This window comes from Sebastes umbrosus, chromosome 14, assembly GCF_015220745.1.
Source record: "Sebastes umbrosus isolate fSebUmb1 chromosome 14, fSebUmb1.pri, whole genome shotgun sequence".
NCBI classification, from domain to species: domain Eukaryota; kingdom Metazoa; phylum Chordata; class Actinopteri; order Perciformes; family Sebastidae; genus Sebastes; species Sebastes umbrosus.
In genome coordinates, this window is record NC_051282.1 from 1,239,985 (window position 1) to 1,258,781 (window position 18,797).

At 42.9% G+C, this 18,797-nt stretch overlaps 1 protein-coding gene across 3 annotated transcripts; it reads left to right on the top strand.

The window, feature by feature from the left end:
- The first annotated feature begins 510 nt into the window (after positions 1-510).
- On the top strand, positions 511-18,081 carry aldh3b1 (aldehyde dehydrogenase 3 family, member B1). Of its 3 annotated transcripts, none has more exons than XM_037791244.1 (10): positions 511-665; positions 1,741-1,911; positions 3,064-3,174; positions 3,528-3,648; positions 7,167-7,252; positions 9,047-9,128; positions 11,782-12,174; positions 13,390-13,556; positions 13,646-13,745; positions 17,455-18,081. In XM_037791244.1, the coding sequence occupies exons 2-10, from the start codon at positions 1,750-1,752 to the stop codon at positions 17,634-17,636; spliced, it is 1,404 nt and encodes a 467-aa protein (XP_037647172.1). In that variant the 5' UTR covers positions 511-665; positions 1,741-1,749; the 3' UTR covers positions 17,637-18,081. The 3 variants fall into 3 exon arrangements, with proteins under 3 accessions (XP_037647172.1, XP_037647174.1, XP_037647173.1); XM_037791246.1 differs by lacking the exon at positions 511-665 and adding an exon at positions 794-921; XM_037791245.1 differs by lacking the exon at positions 511-665 and adding an exon at positions 1,071-1,238.
- The last annotated feature ends 716 nt before the right edge of the window (positions 18,082-18,797 follow it).

Below are 18,797 nucleotides of genomic sequence, written 5' to 3' on the forward strand. Positions count from 1 at the left end.
ATCAAAACACGGCTAAAACACTTCACAAACATTCCCAAGCTGCTCAAACCTCGATTCTAAATGATTAGCAAACATAAAAGTGATAGAATGTGAACCAGCTTGGTTTGGGTTCGTTTTTAATTTTTTGATTCAGAAACCAAAAAAATAAAAAAACGTTTTTTCCTTTCTGAATTCAAAAGGAATAACGGATTATCCGATGATACCCAGACCGCCATCTTGGCGAGATGAGTCGAAACATTCTGTTCTTGAAGGGACATTAAAATAAAACAAAAACATATCCTTACTTGACACCAGGGATCGACTGATCATCGGGCTGGCCGATTATCAGCACTGATAATCGGCAGGTGTGCGTGCACCTGCCAGCCAGGTATGTGTTCAACATAATTACCAGGTGTGAATGTGCCAACTTCACCCACAAAGAATCTCACTGCAGACCTCACCCTGGTTCAGAGAAGGTCTCGGCTCTCACCTGACAAGTTTCAATGATCGTTTTTCAAGATCAACCAAAACCGTTCCTCCTCCTCCTCTTCCTCCTCCTCCTCCTCTTCCTCCTCCTCCTAAAACCGTGAAGTAAACCGGTGGTTAGAAGAGTGACAGGACCCGGAAAAGTCTGCTTATATTGTTCAGTGTGCTATCTGCGGAGGAGCTGCGGGACACCAGAACAGGTCAGACTAAACTCTGCACTGTTTGTGCTTCATCATTGTTTCTGTTGAGTTGGTAGAATCCCGGTAACGTTAGGCTACCAACGTTAACGTTAGTTAGTCAGTTCATCCCACGGACTGTAAGAAGTGTTCGTAAAGTTCCAGTAGATTCCAGAGGAAGGACAGTGATTAGTCCTGAGAAGAACCTCAAGTTAGTTCCTAGCATCATGTGGGAGTCATTTACTAACACTAACTTTACGGTGGTCAACAGTTCGAATCTGTGAGTTTAACTAGCCAACGTTAGCTAGTTTAACTCCTGGTTTAACAAGCTAACGTTAGCTCTTCTTCGCCCATGTACTGCTTGTCTGCACGCGCTACTTCCCAGTAGTGCCATATCGTCGCTGTGTGGCGGTGGTGTGGGAACCTCCATTAGGAAACACCGCAATTTACGTTTCTTTGCTTTTCCGCAAAAGTGGGTCAAAAGAACCGTACATTTGAAGACATCTGATGGAACATTAAGGACATCTGGTCAATTCGGCGCACATATGTTTGCCAAATGTTTCCTCTCGGTTGTGAAATATTGAGAAATGATTTCAGGTGCGTCCCTAACATCCATTAGTATCTGGTGGATATATTGAGTAACTTCACTTCTTTAGCTAATTTTTTCCTTTCTTTCTTCCATGACCCATTTGGGTTGTACCGTCCTAACTTCTTAATGAGTCATTTGGACATGCCTATCTGCTCTAACTCCAGGGTGTCACATCAGTCAGTAGCCTAAACAAACATGTCAATTAGCCTGCGGTCTGTTCCAGTGGTTGCACACTGTATGAGCACAGCCAAGTCATTAACAACACTGAGATTATGAACAGGGCTTCTGTTCCACAGGGCTGCAAAGAGCTCATCCAGAGAAATACTTCATATATTATGATATACTGAATGAACCATAGATTTAATTCATTACTCCACTAATGTATGCTAACTAATGTCAGAAACTTTCATGGTCACTTTAGTCATTTTATCAGGTAAAATGGGCTTTAGTTTAGTTTATATCTTATCGGATGTGTGTTTTTCTTTACCCATTTCAACGTCTGTATTCCAGGTGAAAAGGATGGACACCCAGAACCAGGTTTTGGACCGGTTGCGTTCAACGTTTCGTTCAGGCATCACAATACCAGAGCGCTTTCGTCAAACTCAGCTGACCAGCCTCCTGTCCATGATCAAAGATAACGAGCAGCTGATTTTAGATGCACTGCACAAAGACCTGGCGAAGGTACAAGACTGTGCTCACACACACAGACACACACACACACACTACTTCATACACTAACAACACGCGATTGACAAACTTGAACATTTTATAAAGCCCGTAACAAATTAAAGCTGCAGCAGACATATTGTAATTCAAGTGTTCTGAGAGAAAACTAGACGTCTGCTCCTCCTCATGGCTCTGTTATCAGGCTTAAGAAAATCTAGCCTTGAAGGGAGACTTTGACCAATCACAGGTCATTTCAGAGAGAGAGCGTTCCTATCGGCTGTTCGTTCAACGGAGAGAGCTGTCAATCACTCACCAACTCCGATCAAATAGTCTAACTAGGCCTCGCTGATCAAATATTAATCAATATTCTGTTACTGTAAAGCCTATTTCTCTCCTCAGATGTTCTCAGAAACATTTTATAGTGTACTGTTTAGCTGTAAAATGAGAAAGTTTGCTCTGGCTGGTGGGCGGTGCTTGGTATTTCCTCAACTGATCTCAACATGGCTGCCGGATCACAAATGTTCTCATTTTACAGCTGAACAGTAAACTACAAGATGATTCTGAGAACATCAGAGTTGGTGAGTGATTGACAGCTACTCAGAGACGGCAGACTCCAGGTCAGCTCTGATTGGTTGTTTTCCTCCAGTCTGGGAAATCTTGCAGATGCCGTTAGGAGCACCGGAGGACACCGGAGAACACCGGAGGAACATGATGTTTTTCAGATTACCTGTCTCATGCACTACTGTCAGGACATAGTGACCGTTTTATAAAAATAACTTTCTTTTTATCATATTTGCTCCATTTGTACCCACTGCTGCTTTCAAAGTTAAACATTTACCTTCAAAGTATTTTCACTTCTTCTTCTAGAACTATTCTTCTTCTTTTATTTAGCCTACTCATTTAGATAAATGTTGAAAGTTAGACAGCTTAAAAATGCTACCTACTGTAGGGTTATATTCCTTTCTCCAATTATGATTTTGTGTTCACACACTGAACATTTTGTAGAAATATGAACTATATTTCTAACTGATTATTATTTCATTTGTACATGTTGGGTGCAGACGCATGGCTGCATGCCCACATGCACACATTCAGGGTGTTTTCTACACCCTGCCACTCTTCATCAAGCGCTAACCTCCCTTTCTTATGGTTGTTCTTGCACGTCAGCCAAAATTTGAAGCCATCATGTCCGAGATTGAGATTGTGATCAATGAGCTGCAGTACACCATCGCCAACATGGCAAGCTGGATGCAGCCGGAGTATGTCAGCAAAAGCCTGGTAGGTTTAACAATGGGTGTTGTGTACATTTTTATATGCATTATAGGGTTCAACAATTATTTTTAGTCATGTTTACCATAATCTATCAGTTATTTTTTTGAATTCTTTTTTTAGAAAAATCAAGTAATCATTTAGTATAGAAGTTTTAATATTATTTTGTGTGACCAACAGTACAAAAATCCAAAGATTTTAAATTTACAGTGTTAAAGAGTAACCCTAACACTTGGCTGAAAGTGCATGTTGCTTGTGAGCCACCCAGCAGTGCCACAGTGTACTGACACACCCAGGAGGACTCTTCTGCATCACTGCATTGTTTGCCGTGTAATACATGTTTTATCGTTGTCAATTTTCAGGCCACAAAGCTGGATGACTGTTTTATCCGGAGGGAACCATTAGGAGTTGTGTTGATCATTGCACCGTGGAACTACCCGCTGCAACTCCTTATCATACCTTTGGTTGGAGCCATTGCTGCAGGTATCCTCCACACCCATCACCTCTACATATTGACTTAAAGCTTCACCATTGAGTATCTTTTTAAAGCTGGGGTAGGCAGTTCATCTTTTGTGTCATTGGGCAAAAAATCCAGAATAAGCTTTCAGCATATTGTAACTGGAGAAGTCGGGGAGAAAACTAAACTTCTGCAGCCGGTTGCACCAGCTGTACGTAAGCTCTCTCTTCAGTTCAGGTGTAGAGTCCACTAAACATTGAACGATGCGTTGAAACTAGTCGATGTGACACTAAAGCAGTGTGGATGTTTGGTTGCACCACGGAGACGTCGGGTTCATCTTAGTTACAACAGCGTAAAGTCCACACTAACCACAATATTGTTGCAGAAAATTACGTTTTCATATTCTGTGGCTAAACGTAGCAGCTAAACATAGCTAATGTTAATCCCCAAACAACAACAAAACGATGCGTAAACTAGGACGAAGCCTTATGATTAGGTGATGATTATAAAATCTTAACCTACAGCTATAGTGCACTATAACAACAGTGACATTGAGTGGTGAAACCGTCAGCTATAGCATAGAGTAATAGAATGGTAACGTATTGGGCAGATGAAACACTTCATGATAGCATTCACTGGCAAACTGTTGTAAATTAGCAGTTGTTAATTAGAAAGTTATCTAAGCCCATATATGTGCTTGTCACTGTGGCACAGAGAATAATAATATGTAATTGCCCCCTTACCTTATGTGTTATTTTACATGTATCGTTGTGTACTTCATTTTGCATGTTTACAGAGCGCTGACATGATGATAGTGCGACTAATCGTATTGCTTTACACACACAGTAGATTGATGCACTTGAATTGAATCACCAACCATGTTTTGAAGTAATCCTGTAGCAGAATAATCTCTGACACTTGTAGGGAAGGACTGAGAACACGTCTCGGTCTGATATGTTGCTAATCTGCTGCCAGCAGGTCGGTAATCCTCTGTGGGAAGCGAAAGAGGCATGTATAAATCAGACATCATAAATGCCCAGGGTGTGTAATCTATCACGGAGCGCATTGCAGGACTTTACACCTACTACGGGTTAGGTGTAAGATTGAAGTAGTAACATCTGCCTACGTTGGAACTATTTCAGCTGGTGCAACCGTTCAAATGGTAGTAGCTCGTAAACTCTGTCTTAATTTAGAAATTAGGTTCAAACTAGGCAATGTTTGAACTTGCATATAACTGGTGCAACCCAGTGCAGCACCTCCTCACGGCTTTGCTTTCAGACTCTAAAAAAATCTAGCTTGTGACGGGAGACTTTGACCAATCACAGGTCATTTCAGAGAGAGAGAGAGAGCGTTCCTATTGGCTGTTCTACAAATACAGGTGCGCATGCATGTCCCTTCAGATGGTGAAAGTCTGATTCAATGGCGGAGTATTCTGCAGGAGAAGTTGCTATTTCAGCAACAACTGCCTACAACCGCTTTAATGTTCCAATAAATCAAATGACATCCTCATAATAATGAAGGGGTACCTCTAGTGAGGAGCCCACAGAGAATATTTACCCTTTACCTCCATGGACTTTGGAGCCTCACTTAGTGAGCCTGCAAACTCACTTCTCATCAACATCGATCGTAGCAGCAAAAGCTCTAGTTACCCACTTTATACTGCCTGCCACTAAACAGCAGACCAACTGGCGACCAGAGAAAGTGAAGACCAAAATAGAGAAGATCAGACTTGAAATCATCAGGTGGACAGAAACACAACTCCAATGGGATGATAATGCTGCTATGATCACAATTTAAGTTGATATGGTGTTGTTGTTGGCAAATAGTTTCCTATTACTAGGGCTGTCAATCGATACAAATATTTAATCACAGTTGTCCAGAGTTAATTGCGATTAATTGCAAATTTTGTATTTGTTCTAAATGTACCTTAAAGGGAGATTTGTCAAGTATTTAATCCTCTTATCAACATGGGAGTGGACACATATGCTGCTTTATGCAAATGTATGTATATATTCATTATTGTAAATCAATTAACAACACAAAACAATGACAGATATTGTCCAGAAACCCTCACAGGTACTGCATTTAGCATAAAACAATATGATCAAATTATAACATGGCAAACTGCAGCCCAACAGGCAACAACAGCTGTCAGTGTGTCAGTGTGCTGACTTGACTATGACTTGCCCCAAACTGCATGTGATTATCATAAAGTGGGCATGTCTGTAAAGGGGAGACTCGTGGGTACCCATAGAACCCATTTACATTCACTGATCTGGAGGTCAAAGGTCAAGGGACCCCTTTGGAAATGGACATGACAGTTTTTCCTCGCCAAAATGTAGCGTAACTTTGAAGCGTTATTTAACCTCCTTCATGACCAGCTAGTATGACATGGTTGGTACCGATGGCTTCATCAGGTTTACTAGTTTCATATGATACCAGTATCTTCACTCTAGCTTTTGCAAGTTGCGTTAAAGAAATTAGTGGCTCTAAAATGAATTTGCATTATCACGTTAACTTTGACAGCCCTACTAGTTACATACCCAGCAGACACAGAGTAACATTATCATTCGATGCAAGTCCAATATTCTCTCTCTTTTAGCTCTGGTTTTGGTCTTCACCCCCTCCTGAGGAAATATCTGTCTCTTTAGCTGCTAAATGCTCCACTATGTTCACCAGCTGGTCTCTAACAGTGTCTGTCAGCTGTTTGCTGCTGAGCAGCTAGTGCTCAGTGGCTTTTTCCTCTGAAATCAGCTGCCTGTTGCTGCTGGAAACGATCCCAGTGACAGAGGAAAGTTAACCAAACAGTAAAGTTGTGGGCTGTAAAATCAAAACACGGCTAAAACACTTCACAAACATTCCCAAGCTGCTCAAACCTCGATTCTAAATGATTAGCAAACATAAAAGTGATAGAATGTGAACCAGCTTCTTGTCTGATAAAGTTTGTTGTTCTGCAACTCACTCTCGTGTATCAGATGTTGCCATCTTGGCGAGACGAGTCGAAACATTCTGTTCTTGAAGGGACATTGAAACAAAACAATAACATCTCCTTACCTGACACCAGGGATCGACCGATCATCGGGCTGGCCGAGAACAAAGAAGAGAACTTTTGGCAAATTGTATTTATTTTTTCCCATCCTCCTGTGGAGGGCTGGGGCATGCTTTCTGTAGCAGCCTCCAGGCCCTGTGGAGGAAGCTCTCTGTTTTTGACACCAAGATTTTCATTTTTACTGCAAATGTATATCGGTTACTGGTCTCCTTGATTACTAATAATTAGTATTGGTCCTGAAAAAAACATATCGGTTGATCCTTAATTGACACCAGGATGTTTTTCTAGGTTCTTCTGTACAGGTTGGTTTTCATTCATCACTTTTGAATCAGCCAGAAGAATTCCCTAAAACTCTGCTTTAGTTCTTCACAAAACAACCCTATCCTCAAAAAGGGACATTTGGGGGCTAAGGAGCTAAATTCTGGTATAAAACTGCATTAAACATGTGAAAACTGCTGTCTTTACTGACTGGATGATGTTGCTGTCTCCACCTAGGAAACTGTGTGATCGTCAAGCCTTCAGAGGTCAGCGCCGCCACAGGCAGTCTGATGGCAGAGCTCATCCCCAAATATTTGTCTCCGGTAAAGCAACTTCTGAAGATTTTTGTTGAGGTTTTTGTTTCTCAAGCCGTTTCTCACCAGTGGGATGTGAGAAATCTGCACGTGAATCTTCCGCATTGACAAATATGCACACGGGTCCAGTGTGAATTATCCGTGTTCCATTTTTGCAACGAGTTTCCTCTTAAATAGTGCAATGTCCACTCCACACAACAAAAACATATCCAGACACAGAATGTCTAAGGTGCTAACGTTAACTATACAATACAGTACATAAACTAATCGGACCCCAAATGTGATGCTAATGCTAACGTTAGCTGTTAAATTAGCCCCATTGCTTGACCAACATATAACAATAGCAAGTGCATATCAGCTACATTACAGAAGCACCTGGCTAAGTATTCTGCAGAACGACGACGATCAGTTGAAACAAAGGATTTCATTGGTCAAACATATATTTCCGCAGATTGAAATCCGCCATAGTCGAGGTCCATCCGAAAATATTTTCCCCCGCACGAATGTTCGGCAGGGGTGTGCAAGCATTCATAAGAACCCACAAAATCAGTTTTTATAAATGTCCGTGTAAATTCTTTTGATGAAAATCCGTGCTCGGTGTGGAACGGCTTTTAATCTTCAAATTCAGTTGAAATCCAAAGTCCTTGATCATATTTGTGTGAATGTGGTTTATATCCAGAAACTATATCCAAGAACACTGGAATACAGTCAATGCAGAACCATTCAGTCATCTGTGGGAAGAAGTTCATGAGCTTTTACATAATTTGTCTGTAGTGTCATTGGGGTTGGAACACAAATGAGTAACCACTTGTTCATGGAACAGACCTGGAAATGTAAGCTACATGAAAATGGGCTGAGCTACTTAGTGGGGGGAGTCAAAAACATTTAATTAACAAAGAAGAGCTGTGTCATCCATTTCATTTTGATGGACTTCGTAGTAAAGAACTGTGACCAAGATATGTACTCAGTGGGACATTTTACAGTGTAAAAACTCTCTGGTGGACAAACTATGTTATGGACATCATGTTTTCTCCACTGGAAGTGCACCCTAGAGGGTACTTCATCATGTTTTCTCTACTGGAAGTGCACCCTAGAGGGTACTTCATCATGTTTTCTCTACTGGAAGTGCACCCTCGAGGGTACTTCATCAAGTTTTCTCCACTGGAAGTGCACCCTTGAGGGTACTTCATGTTTTCTCTACTGGAAGTGCACCCTAGAGGGTACTTCATCATGTTTTCTACACTGGAAGTGCACCCTAGAGGGTACTTCATCATGTTTTCTCTACTGGAAGTGCACCCTAGAGGGTACATCATCATGTTTTCTACACTGGAAGTACACCCTAGAGGGTACTTCATCATGTTTTCTTTACTGGAAGTGCACCCTAGAGGGTACTTCATCATGTTTTCTCTACTGGAAGTACACCCTAGAGGGTACTTCATCATGTTTTCTCTACTGGAAGTGCACCCTAGAGCAGGGGTTCTCAACCTTTTGCAACTGAAGGCACACTAGTGATTGTCAAAACATTTCCGAGGCACACCTTCCGTGTTGACAGAGAGGGATATTGGTTCTCAACCAATGTTGAGAACCAGTGTGCTGCGGCACACTGGTTGAGAACCCTTGCCGTAGAGGGTACTTCATCATGTTTTCTCCACTGGAAGTACACTCTAGAGGGAACTTTACCAGTCTATTTGGTATTAGTGTACGCTGTCATGTATGGCGATACTGATGTATGTGTGATGAGCTGGAGCTTGGCACAGTGATTCTTGTAACACTTTCACTAAGATGGGACTCTCATTGTGGCAGGACTGTTATGCAGTTGTTCGTGGTGGAGCGGAGGAGACCAAGGCACTTCTGCAGAATCGCTTTGACCACATCTTCTACACAGGTAAATACCTCCAGGATGGGTTCGATCGCTGCACGTCACAGTATTCCCATTGTAGATGTGTGTCCTTTACACCGGTAGCAAGACCAAAATATCACAAGTTGGTCTTTAAAGAACACAACAAATAAATGCTAAGACCCAAAGCATCACTCTAACAGATTTAGGTTAGAATCAAGGTCAACCATATATATTTAAGGTTGCAAATGTGCCTCTTGATTACGTCTATGGTCAGATTTCAGCCGTGTGGCACATTGAATTTCCTTGATTTAAAAACATTGGCATGTTTGTAAGACATGCTGTAATGTAGTGCAACAGTAGATGGCTTTGTCTGCATAAAGTAAAAAAACATCAAGTAAAAACATTGTTTAAAAGCTAAAGTTGGTAAGTTGGAGCAAATATGATAAAAAAGTTTCACTTCAACGGTCACTATATCCTGACAGTAGTGCATGAGACGGGTAATCTGAAACACATCATGTTCCTCCGGTGTCCTCCAGTGTCCCGGTGCTCATAATGCCATCTGCAAGATTTCACTAGATTTTATGGAGGAAACCAACCAATCAGAGCCGCAGACTCTCTACAGCAGCCGTTAATCACTGCTCCCAAAGCTAGTGAACTCTGATCCAACAGTCAAACTAGGCAGCGCTGATCAGATACAAATCAATACTCTGTTACTGTAATGCCTATATCTCTCCTCACATGTTCTCAGAATCATCTTGTAGTGAATGAGAATGTTTGCTCCGGCTGGTGGGCGGTGCTTGGTCTTGTCTCAGCTGCTCTCAACATGGCGGCTGGGTCACAGCTGATAACGCCGTCCCGACCGACAACCCCGTTGAGTAAGATTACCCAGCCTCTGGTCCCCCTCCCCCAGTTTAACACTGTTCGCTCTGTCAGCACTGTTGCTATTGTTTCCACTGTTAGCACCGTTAGCTGCTCCATGTTGAGAGCTGTGTGGAGGCAATAGAAATGCTCCCAATCTCTCATTTAGCACCTCAACGGGGAAAAGAGGGAAAAAGCCTCAGGGAGAGCAACTGAGGAAGGATCAGGATGGACAGCAGTGCAGTGATGTCATGTGTACAGAATAAACAATAACTTAATTACAATCATCACAAGCATACAGGTACATGCATGAAATTTAAGCTCTGCAGGGATTGAAAGGATAACTGTGGTATTTTTCAACCTGGTCCCTATTGTCCCATGTTTTTGTGTCTAAGTGACCAACGGTGAGAACACTTTCTGACACTGGTCCAGTACTGAGGGAGAACACTGCAGGCAGCCACTAAACGGGCTGTTATGTAATCAAATAAATGTCTCACTGTCAATGAGGCAGGCTCAGGTTGGTATTATCAGTGTCTGACAACATTAGGGAAAGAACCCCACAGAGAAATCAAACCTTTTTCTGACCTTTCTCTTCCTGTTTGTTATTGTCATGTGATGTGTTGCCGGAAGACAACGGTGGAACGGAGGAACACATCCATGGTGGAAATGGGCAGTGTGTGTTGTGTTGGAGGACAGAAAGCGTAGTTGAGTGTTAACTCAAAGATTTCCAATGTCATGGCTGAATATTTAGATGATTTCCACTATGTGGATGGGACCAAAGATTTCAGAACAAGGCTTCTCCCAGCGAGACCCACAATAACAGACCGACCGGATCAAGTGAAAGGTAAAAATGTTTTATTTCTCTGTAGGGTCCTTTCTATAATGTTGTCAGACACAGATAATAACAATCTGAGCCTGTCAGTGGCAACAACAAGAACTGTTAGTGGACGTGAACTGACGGTACCAGGTTGACCCAAATGATTACATTACAGCCCGTTTAGCAGCTGCAGTGTTCTTCTTCAATACTGGTCCGGTTTCAGAAAGAGCTGTCTCCATTAGTCACTTAGACACAAAAACATGGGAACATAGGGTCCAGGTTGAAAAATAGCAAAGTTCTCCTTTAACCCATCCTAGCAGTCAGGAGTAGTGGGCTGCTATGAAGCGGCCGGGGAGCAGCTTGGTGTTCAGTGTCTCGCTCAAGGACACTTGGACATGTAGACAGTCGGAGCCGGGGATCGAACCGCCTCTAAATATAATAAAATGTTGTAGGGATGCACCGATACCGTTACCGGATGGGATATCAAGCCGATACTGACAAACAGCTGGATCGGGTATCTGTAACAATGAGGCCGATCTATTAAGTTCAGTTCTATGTTTATATACTAAATTATATACATTATATAGTGGAATTTAAATTCCTGGTCAAGTTTTGATCAGTTTGTTGTTTCATTAAAAAGGTTCACACCTTAATTGTGATTCCTGTTAAATTTGATAACTTATTATAATGTACATTTTTAATAATTATTATACTTTACAATTCAGTAAACGTATATATTTGTTACATTTTGTTTTACAAAGTAAGTAAAGCAGTGTCTGAGTCCAGTCTGATGTTGTCTTACACATAACAGAATGATCCGATCTCGTCCACACAGTGAGGCCTACAGCTGATTAATTAAACACCGGTATCGGATCGGTACTCGGTATCGGCCGATACCCAAAGCCAAGGTATTGGTATCGGTATCAGGACTGAAATAGTCGGATCGGTGCATCCCTAAAATGTAAAACCACGTTGATACTCATCAGAGGATGAATCCTTTCCACTTTGGACACTGTCTTTTAGGTTCTCAGACTGTGGCACGCAGCATCCTGCAGGCAGCCTCGGTCCACTTGACCCCAGTGACCTTGGAACTGGGCGGCAAGTGTCCATGCTTCATATACGGTCGGGTGGAAATTGCAGCCTCTGCTCGCCGCTTGGTGTGGGCAAAGTATTTTAATGCCGGCCAGAGCTGCGTGGCTCCAGACTACGTGCTGTGCTCGGCGGCCACCCGGGACGCCCTGCTGCCCGCGATACGCAAGACCCTGGAGGAATTCTACAGCAAGGAGCCTCAGGCCTGTCCGGACATGTCCCGCATCGTGTCACCCCGACACTGGACCCGGCTGATGGAACTGCTCGGGAGGTCCAGGGGCAAGGTTGTTGTGGGAGGAGAGAGTGACCAAGAGGACAAGTACATAGGTGGGTTAAGAAGCAGGAGCGTGCACTATAGTTACATGTAAACACAATCAGGAGTGTTGGTGTGCTGCTACTTCTAGAACATGTATAGAATGAATACTATGTGGTAAAAAGACGCAGTAATACTGGTAACGTAAAGAGCATCAGTGATGCACCAAATGAGCCCAAGTGATAGACTTGGTTTATTCTAGTAGAGAGTGTTTCAGAGCTCACCGGCTGATCAACACAAGATAATGCTGGATGTTAAAGGGGACATGTTTTCAGTGCTTGTTCACATCCATCTGGCTGTCTGGAGTTCCTACCAACCCACAAACTGTGAAATCAGACAACCAGTCAGTTTATTATGGGCTGTCTAAATCAGAAAACATGTGATTCAACCAGCCAATCAGATCTGGCTCCCCTTCCTATGTCACATGTAGCTCATTAGAATATATCGCCCACAGCTGGAGAACTACCTTTACAAAGGTGCACCATGTTTTTCTCTCCAGCCAATCAGAGCAGACTGGGCTTTTTCAGGAGGTCTCAAAGAGACAGGAGCTAAAATGGAGCGTTTCAGACAGAGGATGAATACAGGTATATTCAGACAGTCAGGATGAATACAGGTATATTCAGACAGATGGGATGAATACAGGTATATTCAGACAGAGGATGAATACAGGTATATTCAGACAGACAGGATGAATACAGGTATATTCAGACAGACGGGATGAATACAGGTATATTCAGACAGACGGGATGAATACAGGTATATTCAGACAGACGGGATGAATACAGGTATATTCAGACAGACGGGATGAATACAGGTATATTCAGACAGACAGGATGAATACAGGTATATTCAGACAGAGGATGAATACAGGTATATTCAGACAGACAGGATGAATACAGTACATTAAAGTATGTAAACATGTTTTAGTAGAAACCTAAAATACAAGTAAGAACCTGAAAATGAGAATGATAGGACCCCTTTAATTTTTCTCCGAATGGGATGAAAATGCTGGTATTAAAGCGAGTCTATGGCCACTTGTGGCCACAAGTCCTAAGAATGACATAATTATCAGTTAAACCAGGTTTGTAGCAGGTTTCACTTCACATCGTCTTCTCTAGTGGCGTTCAGGTGATTTCTATAAGACCCAGCAGCTAGTTCTCCTAAATATGTGGGATCGTACAGCATGATAACACGTCCTAATGTCCTAACATAGTAATGTCCTCTGCCAGCTCCCACAGTGGTGGTGGATGTGGCCGAAGACGACGCTCTCATGGCGGAGGAGATTTTCGGCCCCATCCTGCCCATCCTCACCGTGGACTCTCTGGAAGAAGGCATCGACTTCATCAACCGCCAAGAGAAGGCCCTGGCTGTCTATGTCTTCTCTGAAGAGTCCTCCGTAAGAGCACAGAACTCTGCAACGTCCCACATCGCAGCTGTAGACATGTTGTCTTATATTTGACATCCCATTGTCCTTACTCTCTGAAGGTGGTGAACACAGTGCTGGAAAAGACCAGCAGTGGAGGATTCTGCTCTAATGACGGGATTATCCACATGACCCTGCCAACCCTGCCCTTTGGAGGTGTAGGTAGGTGGGACCCTGACCTAAAGCTTCTCCCAGCTGGACAATTTGGGGATTTTGGGACACTGTTGCAGGTTTTATATCCCTTTGTCCTGGGTATTCCTTTATTATAGACAATACCAGATTAATGACTAAGACAACCCTCTGTATTAATGTTCACAACATGCTTAAAGGAATACTTCACCCCTAAACTTGGTGCTTACCCTGCTAGGCTAAAGTTGGTGCTAACCCTGCTAGGCTAAAGTCGGTGCTAACCCTGCTAGGCTAAACTTGGTGCTTACCCTGCTAGGCTAAAGTTGGTGCTAACCCTGCTAGGCTAAAGTCGGTGCTAACCCTGCTAGGCTAAAGTCGGTGCTAACCCTGCTAGGCTACAGTCGGTGCTAACCCTGCTAGGCTAAAGTCGGTGCTAACCCTGCTAGGCTACAGTCGGTGCTAACCCTGCTAGACTACAGTCGGTGCTAACCCTGCTAGGCTACAGTCGGTGCTAACCCTGCTAGACTACAGTCGGTGCTAACCCTGCTAGACTACAGTCGGTGCTAACCCTGCTAGGCTACAGTCGGTGCTAACCCTGCTAGGCTACAGTCGGTGCTAACCCTGTTAGGCTACAGTCGGTGCTAACCCTGCTAGGCTACAGTCGGTGCTAACCCTGCTAGACTACAGTCGGTGCTAACCCTGCTAGGCTACAGTCGGTGCTAACCCTGCTAGACTACAGTCGGTGCTAACCTTGCTAGACTACAGTCGGTGCTAACCCTTCTAGGCTACAGTCGGTGCTAACCCTGCTAGGCTACAGTCGGTGCCAACCCTGCTAGGCTAAAGTCTGGGTTGAGGCCTTTTCACACCAAGTCTGCATTTTTTGTCCAAATTCGTCGCACGTTTAAAGATAAATACGACCTCACGTTGTGTCAATCACGTTTACACACCGAATCAGAAACTTTCGTCCGTCGTTAAAGTTTTCGGAAGAGGTTCGATTTTCTGGGGTTTTTTTCACGTCCGTCAAAAGGCAAAAGAGGGTTGTTTGACTGCTCAGAGCCACCGTCTGTGCAAATGTCATCATCCAAAACGTCATCTGATAAACATTCACTTTGTCTCCCAGCATAAAGCACTTAACCATAAACAAAGTAAAGAATACAGAGATTTCTGAATTTAAAGATTTGTGGCAGATGATTGTAGAACTACGGAGCCCCCCTAGACCCTCTAGGAGAAAATTTATATTAACTCGTTCCCTTGAGTGCCCTAACTTGAGGGAACGAGTTACTTCCTAGAGCACTTCTTCCAATCATTCCTGACAGTCCACACATTGCTGATGTACGGAGCCCCCCTAGATGATGTACTTCGGTAAAGTTGGAAAGATATTGACAGATTCAAACTTCCTGGATCAATAACTCATAACAGAAACGTTGTCAAAACACCAACGAGGGCTCTTTCTAACCATAGTGAGATAGACAACGAGCTACAAGCTCATTTTAATCACAACGAGCCGTCCTCTGAGCTGGACACATTATATCGGTCTGTAAGACGAGTTGTCAGGGACCGTCTACAAAGTGAAACGCCGAAAGGAGAAAAATATTCAATAACTTCAGTATTATGCAGTGTAGAACCACCAAAATTACTTCACACATCAATGATCTCCAAATAGTTGTACTACAACACTTAGTTTGGAAAAATATGCTTTTACATAATTTTGGTGAATTTTTAATTGGAAAAATATTCAATAACTTCACGGCTCTCCCGTCCCCAGGCTAGGGGCTCTCTTATATACAGTGCCTTCAGAAAGTATTCAGACCCCTCCACTTTTTTCACATTTTGTTATGTTGCAGCCTTATGATAAAATTGATAAAATTATTTTTTTCCCTCATCAATCTACACTCAATACACCATAATGACAAAGCGGAAACAGAATTTTTGAAATTTTTGCAAAATGTATTAAAAAGGAAAAACTGAAATATCATGACATAAGTATTCAGACCCTTTACTCAGTACTGAGTTGAAGCAGCTTTGGTAGCGATTACAGCATCGAGTCTTCATGGGTATGACGCGACGAGCTTTGCACACCTGGATTTGGGGAGTTTCTGCCATTCTTCTCTGCAGATCCTCTCAAGCTCTGTCAGGTTGGATGGGGACCGTCGGTGGAGAGCCATCTTCAGGTCTCTCCAGAGATGTTCGATTGGGTTCAAGTCAGGGCTCTGGCTGGGCCACTCAAGGACATTCACAGAGTTGTCCCTAAGCCACTCCTGCGTTGTCTTGGCTGTGTGCTTCGGGTCATTGTCCTGTTGGAAGGTGAACCTTCGGTCCAGTCTGAGGTCCTGAGCACTCTGTCCAGGTTTTCATTAAGAATATCTCTGAACTTTGATCTGTTCAGCTTTCCCTCAACCCTGACCAGTCGCCCAGTCCCTGCTGCTGAAAAACACACCCGAAGCATGATGCTGCCACCACCATGCTTCACCGTTGGGATGGTATTGGGTAGGTGATTAGCGGTTCCTGGTTTCCTCCAGACATAACGCTTAGAATTGAGGCCAAACAGTTCAATCTTGGTTTCATCAGACCAGAGAATCTGGTTTCTCCCAGTCTGAGTATCCTTTAGGTGCTTTTTTGCAAACTCCAAGTGGGCTTTCATGTGTGTTTCTCTGAGGAGAGGCTTCCGTCTGGCCACTCTGCCATACAGCCCAGATCGGTGGAGTGTTGCAGTGATGGTAGTTTCTCCCATCTCCACACAGGATCTCTGGAGCTCAGCCAGAGTGACCATCGGGTTCTTGGTCACCTCTCTTACCTAGGCCCTTCTCCCCCGCTTGCTTAGTTTGGCCGGGCGGCCAGCTCTAGTGAGAGTCCTGGTTGTTACAAACTTCTTCCATTTAAGAGTTATGGAGGCCACTTTGCTCTTGGGGACCTTCAATGCAGCAGAATTTTTTTGTAGCCTTCCCCAGATCTGTGCCTCGACACAATCCTGTCTCTGAGCTCTTCAGGCAGTTCCTTCGACCCCGTGGTTTGGTTTTTGCTCTGATATGCATTATCAGCTGTGAGACCTTATATAGACAGGTGTGAGCCTTTCCAAATCACATCCAATCATTTGAATTTACCACAGGTGGACTCCAGTCAAGGTGGAGAAACATCTCAAAGATGATCGAGGGAAATGGGAGGCACCTGAGCTAAATTTCAAGTGTCATAGTAAAGGGTCTGAATACTTATGTCAATGTGATATTTCAGTTTTTCCTTTTTAATAAATTTACAAAGATTTCTAAAATTCTGTTTCCGCTTTGTCATTGTGGTGTATTGAGTGTAGGTTGATGAGGAAAAAAAAATATTTTATTGATTTTATCATAAGGCTGCAACATAACAAAATGTGAAAAAAGTGAAGGGGTCTGAATACTTTCTGAAGGCACTGTATAGGATATTTATTATTATTATTATTATTATTATTATTATAATTTTGATATATATATATTATTAGATTTGAGTCAGATTATTTCAGGAAACCTAATAGACTAACAGATGAGAACTATTGAACTGTATTTGAGTTTTGTGGGTGAAACATGTCTTTATTGTGCTGCAGTGTGATGGAATAAACCCACAGGTCAGTCAGAGAACGAGGCCTTTATTATAAGATGCTTTCCTAGTCATTTGTAGCCTGATGAATATCATGAAGAGAGGCTGGATCGTGGAAGTTTTGCCACTCTGCCGTTGTATGACTGCTGTTTATGGTTTGAACCACTCGTTCCAGGGTCAAGCGGTTGGGGCAGTTACCACGGCCGCTGGGGCTTCGAGACGTTCAGCCACCGGCGGTCCTGCATGCTGCGTGGCTGGGCTCTGGAGAGACTCAATGGCCTGCGCTACCCGCCATACACAGAGGACAAACTGGGCTGGCTACGCTGGACCACCGGGAGGAGCTGCTCCATCATGTGATGTGTGTGTGTAATACTGTATGTATGAATGTGGATGTTTGGGAGATCCACCTGGAGACGGGGTTAACCATATCTTCTTTTAATGTGTGTGATGGCCCTTAGCAGACCTCTATGACACTGTGTATCAGAGCTTTTAGAATATATCCGACGTTTCCTCTCTCAGCTCTTTGTAGGTACAAACTGTTTTATGTATTCTGGTTTATTTTAAACTGGCTCCACTTTGATGAGTGCCAGGGATTCCACTGCCTGCTTGTTTTTATCCTCTTGCACTGACATTTTTATGTGGTGAGAATGGTGTTACAGTGTTATTGTTTTTAATAACCTATTGTTTTGGTTGATTGGTTTAATTTCTCATGGTGTCTGACGTTGTGCTCTTCTATGTTCTAATACTGTTTTCCATGAAATACTGTAAATAAATTTGAAATTCTTATTTTATTTTCAAATAATTTCTTTGAAAGTTGCTATTCTTCAACAAAAGCATACATACAATAAATAAGAACATCTATTCACGCAGTACAGGACAGTTCTAATATGTAATGCTAAGTCATTCACCTCTTGCGTATGTAAGAAAGGAGAGGGGGAAAAACTGTTTTAAAAAAATTAAGACTGTCAAAGTTAACGCGATAACGCAAATTTGTCTCATCGCCACTAATTTCTTTAACTTATTAATGTAACTTGCAATTTATTATAGTTAATTAACCTCTTAAAAATCTGTTGGGCCCGGCATCTGTTCGATATTTCAGAGGTTGTAGCGGGCTCATCCTGCTCATCTTCAGGTTCATACTTGTATTTTGGGTTTCTTTCTACTAGAACATGTTTACATGCTTTAATGTTCAAAAACACATATTTTCTCCTACTGTTTTCAACATACTATACTGACATATGTTTTTTTGGGGGGACATGCACGGTGTAACTAGAGCTACGCCAGCTAGTGAGCCTTTTATGTGGGTTACATAGCTGCTAGGTCAGCCACGCTTGGAACTCCTTCTCCATGTTGGAATGAACCCCTGATGGTCGAGGCTGATGTTTGTTTTCTTCCAGAAAAGGTTCACGTGATGGGGCGTGACGAATCAGGGAAGGACACGTCATGAATGATGAGACCCAATCATGAAGCCAATGTGGGCGTCTGCCTCATCGTTTTCAGAGGTCACTGTTTCTGTCC